The 18,575-nt window shown below is 39.8% G+C and overlaps 1 protein-coding gene across 1 annotated transcript in view; it reads right to left on the bottom strand.

The window, feature by feature from the left end:
• Positions 1–18,575, bottom strand: part of NPAS2 (neuronal PAS domain protein 2) — a 492,166-nt gene that overhangs the window by 204,779 nt on the left and 268,812 nt on the right. Inside the window, exons 6-7 of the mRNA XM_086933390.1 lie at positions 11,295–11,415; positions 4,792–4,905 (exon numbers count right to left, since the gene is read on the bottom strand). Coding sequence (XP_086789516.1) covers positions 4,792–4,905; positions 11,295–11,415 — 235 coding nt within the window. The remainder of the gene's footprint in view (positions 1–4,791; positions 4,906–11,294; positions 11,416–18,575) is intronic.

Here is an 18,575-nt window from a genome sequence, read left to right on the forward strand (position 1 = left end):
ACACGGATGCGGGCTGGACCTCCATAGAGAGGGTGGTATGGGGGGGTGAAAAGGGGCAGGAGGCTTAGGAACATCTGATTGGTCCCTCTGTAGATAGACTGTGATGCGAGATACTGATGACACTACCTCACGTACATGCCGAACTATGTGTGCTCTTCTTACTGTTTAAGTTTCTTAAAGGCAAAATACTAACAAAAAACATAAAATGCAAACTGTATTTTTACGTTACATGTATATTCCTTTTCATCATGTCGCCAGGATGGCCGGATTCACAACAGGACCTCAAGGGGATGTTACACCTTCTGTCCTTTTACGTTTATTGTGTATTTACAAAAGACCCTACGAATGTATATGAATATATGGCTGATGATCATGACGCTGCTATTTCTGTTTTGCACCAAAAATAAAAATTTAAAAAAAAAAAAATGTGAAAATAGCGTTTGAAGTAATAAGCGCCCATGGGGTTATCTGTTTGCGCTTGACCAGGGCAAAGTCATGAGTGGAGGATGACCTCAATAGAGTGCGGGCTAGATACATGAGCGACTCAAAGCCTGCAGAACAAAAGTGCATTAATCCTGCTTGCAAACAGCGAGAAGTGGGGTGCAGCCGAGCGATGTGCCATGTCAATCTCCCAGTCAAGGTAATGTATCGATTTTCTCCATGCAACAATGAAGACACACCTTTTCTGAAGACAAAATGACATTTCTGGAAAGCAATGGTTCCAAAGCTGATGCGCCGGGTTTCTCCATGCAGCCGAGGCGAGCGTCGATCGTCTCTCTGCACTAGCGGCAAAGTGGTGGTTCCAGTGCAGCAGTTCCTATGGCGATGCACTGGTTCCAAGTGCGATGAGCAGGTTCTGTTTCCACAAAAGCTACAAAGTATTAATTTTGCTATTGCAGCAGAGGATGCATCAGTTCCGCTGGAGGAAACACCTGGGTTCACTTCCAATGGATGAGGCACAGCAGCAGGATGGAAGACTTTGCGGTCCCTGGCTCTTAAAACAGGAGGCTAGTGAGCAAGCCCTTGAAGTCCTTCTGGGGTCAAGTGATGGAGATCCAGTCAGAGAGAGGAGATGAAAGCAGAGCAGCACAGCAAGGCAGCAGTATTCCAGAGCAGCAGTCCAGCAGAGTGGCAGTACTTAAGCACAGCAGCTCTTCTTCTTTGCAGATTGTTTTCAGGTCCAGAAGTGTACTGAGTTGATAAGGTCTGAGTTCCAGTACTTATACCCAGTTGCACCTTTGAAGTGGGGGTGACTTCAAAGAAAGGTCTCCGAGTGTACAGAGGTCCTTTCTTCTTGCCCTGACTCCAGACCCACAACAGGGGTGTGTGCAGTCATTTGTGTGTGGACAGGACACAGCCTAAACAGGTATAAGTGTGGGGCCGTGCCCAGTTCCTCCCTTCCACTGTCCCAGGAAGATACATGAAGTCACACATAGTCTTCCTTTGTATGTGGCTGTCTGGAGGGAATACACCCAGCCCAGCCAGAGAGCAGAGACAGGCAGCAGGTACCAAATAGCTAAGAGCAGGAAAATGCCTAACTTTCTAAAAGTGATACAAAAGGGGATGATGGATGGAGCGTTTGAGCAAAACAAACACTCACCCCCAGTCAACTGATCTGGGTTTAATCCATCACCATTCTTTAGCTCACTCCGCCGCCCCAGTTCAGACATGGCCATATGCAAATCAGTCTGACCCTATGCCTCATGGGAACAGTCCAGCCCGAACTGCCAAGCCATGTCTTCCCTGGACCGGAAACAAGCATCCTGGGACCGGTTTCGGGTTCATAACCGTCATCAGCCAGGCTATCTTGAATCCAGTGGCAAAGTGAGCAAGGGACTCACGCCTGAGCATACCCTGCCAACTTAGGGCTAACAAAGCGATACAAAAGGGGATGAAGGATGGAGCGTTTGAGCAAATCAAACACTCACCCCCAGTCAGCTGATCTGGGTTTAATCCATCACCATTCTTTAGCTCACTCCGCCACCCCAGTTCAGACATGGCCATATGCAAATCAGTCTGATCCTGTGCCTCATGGGAACAGTCCAGCCCGAACTGCCAAGCCATGTCTTCCCTGGACCGGAAACAAGCATCCTGGGACCGGTTTCAGGTTCATAACCCTCATCAGCCAGGCTATCTTGAATCCAGTGGCAAAGTGAGCAAGGGACTCACGTCTGAGCATACCCTGCCAACTTAGGGCGAACAAAGCAATACAAAAGGGGATGATGGACGGAGCGTTTGAGCAAATCAAACACTCACCCCCAGTCAACTGATCTGGGTTTAATCCATCACCATTCTTTAGCTCACTCCGCCACCCCAGTTCAGACAGACCATATGCAAATCAGTCTTACCCTGTGCCTCATGGGAACAGTCCAGCCCGAACTGCCAAGCCATGCCTTCCCTGGACCGGAAACAAGCATCCTGGGACCTGTTTCGGGTTCATAACCCTCAACAGCCAGGCTATCTTGAATCCAGTGGCAAAGTGAGCAAAGGACTCACGTCTGAGCATACCCTGCCAACTTAGGGCGAACAAAGCGATACAAAAGGGGATGATGGACGGAGCGTTTGCGCAAATCAAACACTCACCCCCAGTCAACTGATCTGGGTTTAATCCATCACCATTCTTTAGCTCACTCCGCCACCCCAGTTCAGACATGGCCATATGCAAATCAGTCTGACCCTGTGCCTCATGGGAACAGTCCAGCCCGAACTGCCAAGCCATGTCTTCCCTGGACCGGAAACAAGCATCCTGGGACCGGTTTCAGGTTCATAACCCTCATCAGCCAGGCTATCTTGAATCCAGTGGCAAAGTGAGCAAGGGACTCACATCTGAGCATACCCAGCCAACTTAGGGCGAACAAAGCGATACAAAAGGGGATGATGGACGGAGCGTTTGAGCAAATCAAACACTCACACACAGGCTCTGTAGTGGCAGGTCTGAGGCATGGTTAAAGAGTTACTTAAGTGGGGGGCACAATCAGTGCTGCAGGTACACTAGTAGCTTTTAATTTACAGGCCCTGGGCACATGTAGTTCTCTATACTGGGGACTTATAAGTAAATTAAATATGCTAATTGGGTATGAGCCAATGTTACCATGTTTAGAGGAGAGAGGGCATGCACTGATTAGAAGAGGTACAGTGTTCAGAGCCCTAAAGCCAACAGAAACGAGGTCAGAAAAAGAAGAGGAAGGACAACAATTTTGGGGTGTTCTTTCAGAGAGGGCCATTTTTGAACAATTATTTATTTCAAACATTTACATTGTTAGGAAAAGAATAGTAGTGTTTATTTGCTGAAAAGATTAATAACTATAAAGTACTATTATATTCATTACAAAACCAATTTTACATGCACACTTATTATTTCATTTACACTTTGCTGTAATCATTACTAATAGTGCTGTACCTTTCGTTTCTATATTTTCTATAAAGATGGAAACAAAGTTACCACGATGCCTTGAACATAAAGTAAAAGAAAATGTATAGCAAAAGTATGAGAGAAAAAGTACCCACATCTGCAAAAAGACAAAGTAGACGATCCAAAAAGGAAAATGGTAAGAGTAGTATTGCATGTATGCAAAGTAAGAGTAAAGAAGGTATGTTAAAAAAAACAATCAGGTCAATTGCTTTTTCTTGCATAGTCGTACAAAGAGGGGGACTATTAGAAATATTATCTGTAATCAGTTTAAAAACTTGAAAATTTACTGAAAAGTAATCCTTCTTACAAAAACATACTGCTAAACTTAAACATAAACAATATGTTCAGTTAATTGTTGAGTGAAAAGAAAATTATTTATTGTCACAAGGAATTGCATGAAGACACTTACATGTTCAATTTTAACTTTTAAAATATAAAATTAATAATTGCTTCAATTTCACAAATATATTTGGAGTCTGGTTGAGACATACCGCCAGTAGTGAACCATACTTTCACAAAGAATGTTACGATACATTTACTAAATGGGTCCTATCTGTAAAAAATTAAGGATGTTGCTATGAAGTTGAGAATGGATCTGTTGTTGGCTTACAGTCAAAAGTGACCAATGTTAGGGAGCACTCACAACAGGATTTTGAGGAAAAAATAAGTATGAAGCCTGTTTATCATTGTAATTGCACCTCTATATGCAAAACAGAGACACAATTTATAGAAATAGTACTAAAGTGTATTAGTTATTTTTCAGAAAAAGCATTTGCAAGGTAAAATTCAACTATTGCAAACATTGGACAACTGCCTATTTCGCCATATTACACAGCTGCAAGGTAATAATGTAAGCTGCCTTAAAAACTACGGGCCCCATTAGGATGTCGGGCGGATCGCCCCCACCGGGCCGGCAGTAGTCACCGTGGGGAGATATAGAAAATGTAAGACCACAATAGGGGGACAAAACAATACTTATAGCAGTGGTCTTGGCAACTTGACATAACGTGGAAAGGGTAAAGTCCATGTAATTACGGCTCTAAAATAGACTGCTAGCCCAACGTACTTACTGCACACTAAGCAGATTTCAGAATCTGGGTGCTAAGTTTCCATTCGAATGCTGGGCACACAGCTGTTGCTGTTGGAAGTAGTTACTTCAGAGAAGCTTGAGACAGCTTGCTTACAGAAGAATGTCTCTAGTGAGACCATAAGTACATTCCCAAATGGATTAATACAAACGCTCAAGAAGATGAAAACTTTTGTTGATGTTGTAGTCTCAGAACATAGAAGTGGAAACATCTGCTCCTCAGATAAATACTGCAAGCATTCACACAAGTCATTGCATTAATAGCTAGATTACATTTGCAGTTGATGCTTACCATCTCTGTATGCTAGGAAGTTTCCAACAAACTTGAGATACTCATAGGTAGGAAACTCCTTTGGGTCCAAGCAACCTCGCAGAAGGTGACAGCAAAACTCTAAGCATCTTTCAGCTGCATTGTTTGGAAAAAAACAGGCATTAGTAGATAGATAGATAGATAGATAGATAGATAGATAGATAGATAGATAGATAGATAGATAGATAGATAGATAGATAGATAGATAGATAGATAGATAGATAGATAGATAGATAGATAGATAGATAGATAAATAGGCGGGGCAGACATGCAGGTTGAAAGATAGATAGATGGAAAGATATAGTATGTACTGTACTATAGTTTCAAGGGATGAGTGTGAAAATAAAAGTAAAATATGAGCATGTTTTATTTTGACCTACAAAAAACATGAATAACGAATAACAACTACCAAAATATTGTCAAGGTATCATATGCAAGTAAGTATACGTCTACTAATCTTACCTCCTTATATATGCCTACCTTGAAGATATTCTTAAGGCATGCAAATGTGGCATCAAGCAGAATAGATCTATACTTAGCCATGCATAGTTACCTTGATGTTATAGTGGTAAATGCTAATATGGAGTTAATAGTGGAGGTCAAAATAGAAAACATGATAATGTAATAGTACACCATTTTCATGCAATGACGTTGTTGAAGTAGGTCTAGATGTGACTGGAAAATCTTGAATTTTCAAGAAGATTTTCTTTTTGCACAATACTTGTTAGTGTTTTCTATTACGGATTTCGAATTTTGGTGACATTATGCTTTGAGGTGTAATTAATAGTATCACAAGTGGGCCACGAATCAGAAAATAGAGCACAAAACACCATGGGCCACATGCCTACATGAAGGTATAATTTGACAACCATGGAGAAACGAATACAGATGTTTTGCTATCTGCACAATAAATGGGCTTTTATGCAGTATCACAAAAAAATAATGCCACTCACATACCAATGCTTTGTGGTTGTGAACACTATCTTTCACACAGAGTTTAGTCGAAGATGGCTTGAAAAAATCATAAATATACTTCTAGTACGTTTCCTCCAACATTTTATGATAGATTTCTGACGTTTTGCAGGATTCACTACGGTTGGATTAAAAATAGTTTTGTAACCTCACTGGAATTTAGGAGCGTATAGCATTACATTTTAATGGTAATTTTCACATTCTTAGTCCCAGAATCAGGATTGCAGAAAATGTACAACTGTAAATTGCACTAATAGCAATGGAAGATTATCCATACTGGGAATTTGTGGCTACTCGCACACACTTTACAGGAACCTTCCACTTAGAAATGCATGTAAAACTGTTTCTGTTTCTATTCAGAGCAAGGGCTAGTACCTCTAGAGTGTGGGAAAGGCAATGGAACACTCACATGTTCTACAGGGTGATAGAAACTCAATAACAGTAAAGAAGTTACTTGCTAATCCACACTTCAGCTTATGCAGATTATCCATCTAGTGTATAATGCACTTCTAAATTTTACAAGGTTGGACGATTTCTGTACTGAAAAAAGATAAAGCTTGACCAAATACTTCCTAAATATTTAATCTAGCCATGCCATTTCTCATTTTAGATTGGCAATTTTCTTTTCTAATTTCTGCAGCAGCTATTCTCTTCTAAAGTTGCAATTATGTAAAGTGATTATTCATCTCATGTAAGCCTTCAACGCATCCCATACAACAAAGGGTGAGGCAATTCCAGCATTAGTTTAAAACCATATTGGGCAGATAGTTGTAACAGAAATAATAGGTCTTTCTCTGTAAATACTCATCTATCCATTGTACAGTGGGCTATTTCTCTAAAAAATGCTTTCATGTCAATCCCCATTTCGAGAAAGCAAAATTGGGAATAATCTTATCCCTTTCACATAAGTATTTAGGATGATATCAATAAAAAATAGCCTGTTATTCCACAGCGGATGCATCTTCTACAATAAAAGGTATGACCTTTATTATTCCTAGCTCTTTCTTCCACAAAATTTCATAATTTAGGGTCCTGCAGAATCTTTCTAAGAGCGGCTCTTGTTTTAGTCATCCTAGAGTGGCACCTGTGATTTGATCCATTTAGCTGTTCATCCACAAGTACATTAAAATATCCTGCCACAATATAAGGTGATGAATACTTATTAGCACTAATAGCATTATTTTTAAAAACCATGGATTGTTAATATTTTGAACTGATATTCAAGTCATATAAAAGCCCTGAACACTTCGCCAGATGAATTAATTACTTTAGAATTCTTAAACCTCATCCCTATCTTAGCAATATTGCTTTAACCCTTGGTACACTGTCTGTGTAAAAAAACCCTGATCCTCTCTACTATGGGGCTAGCCATCCATGAGCCTGTGTCATGTAGGTTGGTTTTCTTGGATGAAGATCACATCTACCTCTTTCTGGTATGTGCACTTAAGCAATCTCTCTTATTCAAACGTAACATTTCATCTCTAACATCTGTCTCAGAAACTAAGTTGAGCCTGGCATAATCAAGTTAAGTTGAAGTGAAGCAACCTAAAAATGTCCATAGAGTATACATATCTAAATGCAGCCAATCTACAAACTGTATGATAATTGGATGTGGAAAGGTCAAGTTGCCCAAAACTCCAGGCAGCTCTGACGCCAAAGTTCTTCATAGTTTCCAGCCCTTTCCCGTCTCCCTGCTAATTATTATCTTCTGACAAAACAAAGATCCATGGAAGAGAACTCTTGTGAAACATACTCCATGTGACTGCTGTTGGACAACACAGAACTGATTGCAAATGGGTGGAGTCGGTGATATTATTGATATCGTATGCCTTATAACTTTCAGCTTTTTCTTTCTCCCCTTTTCCAGCTTAAAACCATGCATTGAGGTGTCATTATTTCCTACCTCCAAGGTGCAAAATGTATTACTTTACATCATTGTGTTTTTAAATGTATGTTATTTTAAAACAAAACACAGCAGAGACCGTATTCTATTCCTTTAACTATTGAACATGTTTTTGCATATTCCAAATTTCTAGATGAGTGACCATTATAGTATTTAATTTATCTGTATGACTGATAGAAAAATAAAACATTTTAAAAGACAATTTTTTTTATTAATTTGGTTAGCATACAACAGTTGTAATTGGCAGTTATTGAATATGACAATCAAGAAAGGAAGGAATCCTATTTCGAAGTGCTCCCCACAATTAGAACTGAACAGTTTGACTCAATGGACTACCGAAACATTTTCATCCGTTATGACTCCGTGCCAGCCAGGACCACTCCCGTGTGTGGAGGGTGAGGCATAAATATTTCCTCTCTGGGCATTCCATTTGCCCCATATTTTGTCCCACTTCCGAGGTCAAACCCAGTCTTCAAAGACCACTTTTTCAGCCAACATGCACCAGTCCATATCTCGCCTCCACTCCTCCGATGTCGGAGGATCTGATGCTCCCCATTTGCGGGCTATATTACGCTTTGAAATTGTCATCCCCAAAGTTACCCAAACCTGCTTCATGCGGGTTGTGTCTGTCGCTTCCCACACATTGAGGAGGCACATTCTAGGCTGTAGAAAGAGATCCTTCCCACATACTTGTTAGCTCTGATACCACCGCTTCCCTATACTGGTGGATTACCAGGCATTCCCATAATATGTGATAGAACCTGTATGGACTGTTTTATTCTTTTGATCACTTGCTTATAAAGAGTCTGACTTAGCATTTGATGGACAGTCCTGAGTATTGTCAGTGTGGTGGAGGACATTACTGCACCTTCCTGACAGACTACCATCTGTCAAATTTAGAGACTACTCCCGGCCCAGCAGTCATCTCTGTAGATGAAAACAAACCGCCATGATGTACAAAAAGCATGGTGAATGGCTGCCACTGGTTTTTACAGTCTTTTACTAAATTCTTAATTTTTTTAAAATGTTTTTCTTAAACAAACTTCCACTCTGAAAGTTTGTTTCAGAAAAACAAAACACTATTACCCTGCACACCTTGGGAGTTTTCTCCATGGTGTGTTGGTGATTATTAAATTTTTATGTCATTCACTAGCAGATTTTTCCTAGCGGTGACACACTGAAAAGAGTCAACAGTGTAATGTCCTTCCTCAGACTACCTCTGTTCAGTCTAGCCATGGTAAAGTTTTCTTTTAATTGAGCCATTGCCTACAGAAAAGTTAAGGTTTGCCTATCTCTAAATGAGGCAGGTGGACTGAGGTTAGGTGGACAGGGTACTCTATCTCGTTTGGGATGCATTAGCCTGTTGGCCAAACTCTAACTCAGTCCTAAAGTCATAAAGTCTTAAATAAAAACGTGAAACTAAAGCCCCCATCAACTAATTTGCAGCTGAGACTCTACTCTAACTAAAGATGACCTCCTTTCATGGCATCCTCACTTTATGAACCTGCCTTTGCAAACTGCAATTTTGGGTATATGCTGATATTTAATGCTTAATATGTAAAAGACTTGGGGCATGATTTGGATTTTGGCAGGTAGGTTACTCCATCACAATCATGGCGGATATCCCATCTGCCTTAGTACCAGTGCCAAAGAATATAATACACTTGCAATAAGGCAGGTCGGATACCGGTCACATTTGTGATGGAGCATCACATCCACCAAACTCTAAATCAGGCCCTAAGTTGCTACTCATGACAACCAAGTACAGGAACAAACTCAACCTGTCACTGATTAATGAACTAGAAAAAATTGTGGTGAAGCATTGTCTCTATTTTTCATTTTCATTTGATAACATGCTAATGCACATCACACATAATCATTGCTTACTTATATTCAAGTGTGATTTCATATTTAGATTGACCATAATTAGGGATTTTCACGTTAATAATTAGTGATGGTTTGAATGTGTTCACTGTTGACCTTGATTTAATTAAATGTTGTCTTTACGCTTGCTGTGCATAATCTTTTTCTTGTTTCAGAAATCGAGTTCTAACAGTATGCGCTGTTATTATTAAATATTGTGTGAAAAGCCATTGAATGTATCAACAGTAAATCTTAACAAACTGTGTGTGAGACAGACTGGCTGAGATGTCTTGCAAGATATCTATGAAGGCCACAACGCTGAAATCTTCCATTGTATGACTCACGGGAAGAGGGTTGACACAGGGACTTTGCAAATGCTTAGTTTTGATTGGTTTCTTCTCTGTAGGAACAGTAAAGAGTAGCCAGATTGTTGAATTCTATGTTTTAATTGTGCATCGCTCAGTTGGACAGGCAGATTTGCTACTGAGTACTTTTGAATGCAGATGCCCATCTGTCTCTTCCGAGACCCTATCCTTATTTTATAGCTGCTCATAGAATTCATCTCTCGAATAAATATATTTCCTATTTTTCTGATCAGAACCTTCATTTGGTTCTGTCTTAGAGTCTTCGCGTGCTGAAACTTGCTGCTTAAACTTTCCCAACTGCACTTGAAAGTTTAGATTAGTTTTAGGGAGTTTATTTTATGAAGAACTGCACCTTTCAAGATTTGCCTACAAAAAAACCTTAAATAACTTGGCTTTGTATTTGCTATTTGACTTCTTTGGATTATATTGACTTATGTTTAACCAGGTGAATATTGATTTATTACTATTTTGACTGATTTGAGTTTGTAACTTTGCTACTTTGCTAATAAACTTAGATTGCAAATCTACTACTCTCTATCATTTTATATGGGGCAAACTGTGTTTCACTGTTATTGATATTCCATTGACCTATTGGTGCTAAGCCTCTGTTCGAGACAAAGCTCCATCCACTCGATTACAGCTGTGATTGGAACTTTGCACCAAGCTGTTGAACGGAACAAAGACCATACTTTTGATCAGTCAATGGCTTCTCGTCCTCTCTTTTCCCAGGTCCAATTCATGGGCTTTAGCCTTGATCAGCTACTCACCACTATTCCCTGTATTCATGTGTTTGCTAAACTCTCAACTTACAATCTCTGTTGCAAGATAATAAAGCACTTACTTTTAACATCCCATTTGAGAAAAGCGACTCCAGCCCTTGTTTCCTTCTGTTTGCACAACGGTAATGGCTAGCTGGTAGGCACTCCACAAACTTTACAGTGCAGTCAAGAAAATGTTACACTCAACAGATACATTTGTCTCCTCCACAACGAAATTCAACCTCCTCTCTCCAATTTTGAGACAGCGGTATTGACTTCCAACTGAAACCAAAGTTGTCCACTGTTTAGCTTCTTAACTATGGGCATGCTCACCAAATGTAAGCCTTAATTTCAGTGTTGTTTGTTTTACAATTACTTTGCTTACAAATATTTTCTAGCTTTTTTCTAACCTACTGAGAGGTACTATTGATATTTCTAAGATTTACAATACCCTAGCACTTCGTGCCGTAAAACAGTTAACTGAACAAATAATCGGAAATAAAAATATATTGCATAATATCTGCGCTGGAAATAATATCAATTTTGAAATCCCATTACTTTTCCACTCACAATAGAGAAATTAAGGACAAAACACAGAAGTTCATTATTTATCTAGCAACTCACAGTCTGGGAAGCTCCCTGAAGAAGGATTATTTGCAAGCATATGGGAAGATAAAAGTTTGTATATGTCTGAATGCTCCTTCTCTGGGAGGAAATTCAGCAAATTCTGATCCATGACATCAGACTGCAAGAAAAAAGAGAAAAAATCAGAAAGGCTACGTTCAACAATAATTTTCATTTTTATATAATTCTCTACTATGATTACATTTTGATATCACATTGAGGAAGATCAGTCCTTGAAGTAAATATAGAGGTCCAAGCTGGCTAGGAAACAATGATAAAAATTGTGATTTTTACTGGCTGATTCTCCGCGGGCCTCATTATGAGTGGCCCATCAAATTACCTCGAAATTCTTCCCATATCTCAAGTTACTCATACCAGGCATATCAGAAACTTGAGGGAGATTACTTGAGGATTCTGAGTGTGACAATGAGGAGTTCCTCAGAAATGAGGAAGCACCAGGGGACTAGTAATTCCATAACTTACTCCTTCAGTACGTCATAGGTTTCCCACAGATTTCACTGAGCGAGAATGACTGCATTTAGGTGAAGGGCCAGGTGAAACACCACAGATGAAAGACAAAACCAAAGATTTCATAATTACAAAGGGGCCTGTAACATCATTAATGGCCCCATTGTAATTAATAGGGAACTGTTTAATGAGGCCTGAGTCTTTTTCAGTTGCACTCAGTGGCACCCTCCAGACTGAGGTCTAACTATTTAATTTAAGAGAATGGGCAAAGCCCAATTGTATCCAAATGGATTTTGCAACTCAGTGGGCAGTGGCAAGACACACAAGAGAACAACTGGTGGAAACCAAGCCCCATTCTTAACTCTACAACTAAAGAGTTTTGTGCTGCTTTTCTAGGGGAAAGGGAATAGGCCATACCCTCCCTGTACTGCGTGGAGTGCAACAAAAGGAGATCACTCTGGTATAACCAACCCGTATGACAAACATTTTGGACAATAGGAAGCTTCATTCAGCCAGTCGCCAGAGCCTCAGTGTTGGGATCTATGGTGCCTGGTGATATTTGAGGGCTCAGCAGAAAACTTCCCTAAAGAGTGCCAGTTTATCATGGTCTATGTCGTACTATTTGAAGCAACTCATTTCTGTATAACATGATCAGCACAGTTTTAAACTGTGTTCGTTGACATTTTAGCATATTCTTACACAATCATTTGCTTACAATGTAATTGCAGTTGATAGAAAGACACATCAATACAGATTGTGTTTGAAAGACAGGCAGGCACATGAAGTGCTCCTAACATCTCTGTGGGTTGTGGCATTGTATGTACAGTTAGTCTTACTAACATTCTGAGTATGCATTAGTATAGACAGTAGTACTGGGGGTCTGGTGTATGATCTGTATTCAAGAGGCCCCTAGATAAAAACATGCAGAAACATAAAGTGGGGAAGAACTGCCAAACAATTGTCTCAAGGGAACCGTGTTTTACCTTTAGGGGTAGAAGTGTGTGAAGGAGACACTCGAAGATGTGGGGGGAGGGGCGGGGGCACGCTCCCAGCGAGTCTGTTGCAATGCCACGTGGCCCAGGCAGGGTGGGTCAGGCCAGGGGAGAACTACCTACATGGAGGGGGTGGGGGTCCGCCTCATGGGGAGACCAGTATGCAGCCCTCCCATTGCAGCGGGAGGAACATTCTCTGTCACTCAGCTGAACTCCGTGTCCATCTCTTCAGGTGTATCTGACCCTTCCTCGCCCAAATCCGTGTCCTGTGTGGGTTTTTTTCCATACATCAACAACCTCTGCCCATAGTCCCCCTGTGGGGCGACTACGCACCACCCTGGCCTCCTCGATCAACAGGGCTTTCTCCTCTGCTCTCGCCCATGTGACCACATCTATCCCTCAGAACCCCAGAATGGGATCCACACTGGATTTTCCGGTAAACAGTCAAAATATCGATTTTTTAATTTCGACTTACACTTAGATCGAGTTGCTAATATCGATGGGACAGAATATCGATGTCCAGAATATCGATGGCCAGAATATCGACCCTAAGGTAAGTAATATCGAAATTACTTATATCGATAGCATATATATCGATGTAAGTAATTTCGATTTACTAATATGTGTTAGAAATGTTAGTTAAGTATTTCAATTAATTGTTATAATATGTGTTTAATATGTTTTTATAAATAAAAAATATATAAAAGTAAATAATATGTTTTACTACCAGAGCGGGTTGTAGGTTTTTAGGGGAATAGGGTGGGAAGTAATTTATTTGCAATTAAATAATTATTTTTTAATGATTAATTTATTTTGCAATTAAATATTAATTGGCAATGAATTATTTTAATTGATTATTTGATTAATTAATTGATAATTTATGTATATTTTTAAGTAAATTATATGTTTTACTACTGGAGCGGGTTGTGGGTTTGTAGGGGAATAGGGTGGGAAGTAATTTATTTGTAATTAAATAATTATTTTTCAATGAGTAATTTATTTTTCAATTCAATATTAATTGGCAATGAATTATTTTAATTGATTAATTGATTAATTAATTGATAATTTATGTATTTTTTTAATTAAATTATATGTTTTACTACTGGAGCGGGTTGTGGGTTTAAAGGGGAATAGGGTGGGAAGTAATTTATTTGTAATTAAATAATTATTTTTTAATGATTAATTTATTTTGCTATTAAATATTAATTGGCAATGAAATATTTTAATTGATTAATAGAATAATTAATTGATAATTTATGTTTATTTTTAACTAAATTATATGTTTTACTACTGGAGCGGGTTGTGGGTTTATAGGGGAATAGGGTGGGAAGTAATTTAACTGTAATATTAATTAATTTTGGGTAAAGGAGTATTTTTAGTGTTCAGGGTCAGTTTGGGTTTTTGGGTAAAGGGGTATTTTTAGTGTTCTGGGTCAGTTTTGGTTTTTGGGTAAAGGGGTATTTTTAGGGTTCAGGGTCAGTTTTCAGTTTTTGGGTAAAGGGGTATTTTTAGGGTTAAGGGTCAGTTTTCAGTTTTTGGGTAAAGGGGTATTTTTAGGGTTCAGGGTCAGTTTTCAGTTTTTGGGTAAAGGGGTATTTTTGGGGTTCAGGGTCAGTTTTCAGTTTTTGGGTAAAGGGGTATTTTTAGGGTTCAGGGTCAGTTTTTAGTTTTTGGGTAAAGGGGTATTTTTAGGGTTCAGGGTTAGTTTTCAGTTTTTGGGTAAAGGGGTATTTTTAGGGTTCAGGGTCAGTTTTCAGTTTTTGGGTAAAGGGGTATTTTTAGGGTTCAGGGTCAGTTTTCAGTTTTTGGGTAAAGGGGTATTTTTTGGGTTCAGGGTCAGTTTTCAGTTTTTGGGTAAAGGGGTATTTTTAGGGTTCAGGGTCAGTTTTTAGTTTTTGGGTAAAGGGGTATTTTTAGGGTTCAGGGTCAGTTTTCAGTTTTTGGGTAAAGGGGTATTTTTTGGGTTCAGGGTCAGTTTTCAGTTTTTGGGTAAAGGGGTATTTTTAGGGTTCAGGGTCAGTTTTAGGTTTTTGGGTAAAGGGGTATTTTTAGGGTTCAGGGTCAGTTTTCCCTACTGTTGCACCCACTGGAGTGGGAATAGTAATTATTGTTAAGTAAGTATATATTATATATTATTTTTAATTATTATTTTTTAAATTAAATATGTATTATTAATTTTTTTACCATTATTACATATATTTAAATATGTTTAAGTAATTAATAAGTATTATTTACAGTATTTTTTATGTTATTTTAAATTAAAAAAAAATCGATATATTTAACAACGATATTTTTAACATCGATATTATTTTTTCGATATTTTGGTACTTACCATGTTGTACATAGGGCGTCGATATTTTTGCTATCGATATAATTACGCCGATATTTGTGTAGGTCGAAATTCTGTCTGTCGAAATTCTGTCATAGATCCGGATTTTCCAGACCATCGCTATCCGCCTTTTGGGTATTGCAAGTACCAGTTATAAAACCTATTACCAACCATTCTGGGCCTAGGCCTAGGAAATGCACCCAGGAGGCAGGACCCAACTGTGTACAGGATGTAGAAATGAAGCTTGCCCAGCCCTACCCCGTTGGAAGTTGTCGTGTTGTGGCCAGGGATACTCTAGCGTCTCCCATACCAGATAAGCTCCCTAAAGAGTGAATCTAGCTGCAGGAACCAAGACCACAGCATGCTGACCCGAAGATTTGAGAAAAAATAAAGCAGGCTCAGGAGCATCACCATTTTCGAGATTGCAATGAGTGTCATTGACAGCAGCTTGAGCGATCTCCAGAAGGGCACACAGGACCTAAAGTAGTGCAGTGCCCCTCCCAGATTACTCTCCCTTATGAATGCTGATGTGTGGTAGACCTGAATTTCCAGATAGTTAAAGGTGTTGGGGGAATAGACAGGTTTTAGCTTGGTTGACCCAGAGGCCCGAAAGGGAGCCAAATGTTGTCCAGGGCTCTCATCAAGACGCCAGCATCCGAGGCACTGTTAAAATGTAAAGCTGAAGGTCATATTGATAGAGGGATACAGTACATTCACCCATTACAATGCCCCTGTCTCTGCCCTCCAGTCTCAGCAACTCCACCAACAACTCTATCGCTAATGCGAAGAGTAAGGGAGGGGGACAGCGGGCAGCCCTGGCATGTTCAGTGATAAATATCTTATTACTGTGAAAGTGTGGTGCCAGTTTTAACCCTGGCAGTCGGGAGGGTATACAATAGTCTCACGCACTACACTCATGCGTTCCTAAGGCCCATGCGGGTCATGACCTCTTTGAGAAAGGCCTAACGGAACGTTTTGAAAGTCTTCTTCATGTCACACACAATCAATGCACCGGGGGTAGCCTTCACGTCAGGGCTATACAGGATATGGTAGAGTCGCCGCAAATTAAGAGAAGTGTTTCGCCTGGGTATGTCACTGGTTTGGTCTTTATGTATTAACAAGACACACTATATTTTGAGTAGGGTCAGAGGCCAGGGTTTATAGACACAACGGGATATGCAGCCCCATTATCAACTAGTCAATACACAATATATACCCCGAAGTCTAATGAAGAAAAACAAAGAATACCAAAACTAACCAAGACTCTATAAAAATACACAAAATTTGTATGGATTCCCATCACTCACCATTCCAGGTGACGTGCTTCATAATCTGGGTCTCCTTTGACAGGGCTAACACTCCACCCTAATGTTGGAGGAGCCCAAGGATGTTTTCAAAGTTGTTAGTACAGATGTGAGCAGGTTTAATTTGTTGAGTGTATGGGAGAAAAGTGCAGTGCAAAAGTGTGGTGTAAATTCTAAAATTGAAGCGTAATCAGACTCCAACTTTATTCATGTCTGATACGAACAAAGATTAAAAACAGTGCAATAGGACAATTTCAATAAATAGCCGTCCGTTGGTAAACATCGGTCAACATGTTTCAGCACTACAAGTAAAAATGCACCTAGTGCTTTCGTCAGGACCTAATGGATGCTAAATGCTACTGCAAAGTGAGTAAAAGGGATATAAACTCAAAACAATAAACAACATAAAGGATACACTGTGAAGCAATCTTCTCACAGCCAACATTCCTCGAGCCTCTTGGAAAATCTCAAGAGTATGGAGGAAAAACCTCACCCCACCTGGCAACAAGCTCTGTCGACGGCTTGGATGACCGTCTGAGGTACCGACGGAGAGAGTGGTGCCTCCTTTGTCCTGAGCTTGTTGCCAGGTGTGGTGAGGGTTAAATTATCAATCACCCAGGTTCTGAGGGACACAGGGTTAACCCCGTCGTTTTCATAACAGATCCTTAATGGCAGCATTAATTTTCTAGGACTCCCAGCACCTTCTTCTGTCCCTGTTACAGTGTATAAGAGCGAGAGACGGTCCAGCAAGGCCCGTACTGCCCCACCAGGATGAAGTAAATATAGTGCCTCGTATGTCTGAGTATTAAACTGAAGAAAGGATTGGTGCAGATCCATTTGGTGGAGAGGACGAAGAATTGAATGCGGGCCCGGAATGTTATATTTTTAATAGATGAAAGAACATTAAAAGTCTTAGCAGTTTAACGTTCATACTTTACTATTATTTCTGCCTCTTACTTTTGGGAAAGATAAGTGTTTAGAGGAGGCTGATGTCAGGACATTTGCACACAGGTGTAATAACATTGAAAAGGCTGTATTTTTGTTTTTTATCGGTCTATACAATTGAAAGATAGAAAAATCCTAGATAAAACTTCTGTAGAGAAAAAAGGGCTGCAAATCCCTAGGTGAAGACATCAAGGGAACTTGGGAATTCATTTAGAACTAGGATCAGTAAGCCCCATATCTCCTGTATTTGTTTGAAACAGGAATATTAAGAATGTGACATGCGAATAGGGAGTGATAGCAGTTGCTTAGTCACTTGAGTGGGTTTGTCCCATTGTGATCCTTGGCGAAAGGTCTGGAATGTTTGAGCCAAACTGAGTTCCTTAAATAAAAAAGTGCTTGTGGGTTGCAATCCTCTCTACAAAATTCAAGCTCTGCTGTCTGAGATGGGTGAAACAAAATATTTTTCTACTTTCTATCTCCAAGCAGCACACTACCCGCTAGAGTTGACAACTGACTGCTGTCATCTCACCATACACTCCTAATGGGGCGTTCAAGTACTGGCACATACTTTTTAGTTTGGCATCAGAAGGGCATGAGATAGGGAGAACTTGGCTCAGTTTCTCACTTAGTGTGAATACTGTGCACACATTGTAGAAGGGATTTCTTTCTTGCCAAACTCAAAGGGAGTTCTAAACAAGAAAGGTGACAAGTCTGAATGAGCTCAAGGTATGAATGCATTGCCTGAAGAAACAAATTGTGAATGCCAGAGCACTGTCTTTTTTTCTGATGTTGAGGAAGGCATTGTTACAGTTGATGGCAGTGGGAGTAGGTCTTGGATAGTTCTGACTTAAAAACTTAAGGGTGAGAGTGGTAAAGACGACATTATGTATGAAGAGGTAATGACAGATCAAACATATGGGTGTTCTACTTAGTGATTATGGCACCGGCAAGACTGTGCAAATAAGGATTTTGCTATAACTTTACAAGTTTCATTTTTACATTAGATACATTTCAGGTAGTGAGGATATCAGGGTTCTTTATCCAGGACACCGAAGAATACTGACAAGGGTGACAAGTTGTCCAAGATAGGAGATTGAGTGGATGTTTTTTTTGCCCACAGGGAATATTTGTCTTTAAATCCCTAGCAATTTCTCCCACCCTTCCTGATGAAGGTTTGCTCCCGCCATTGAAGTACTCATTTTCCAGCCATATTCAGGGTTCAATTGTGCCTTAGAAATGTTTC

This window comes from Lissotriton vulgaris, chromosome 8 (assembly GCF_964263255.1).
Source record: "Lissotriton vulgaris chromosome 8, aLisVul1.2, whole genome shotgun sequence".
NCBI lineage: Eukaryota > Metazoa > Chordata > Amphibia > Caudata > Salamandridae > Lissotriton > Lissotriton vulgaris.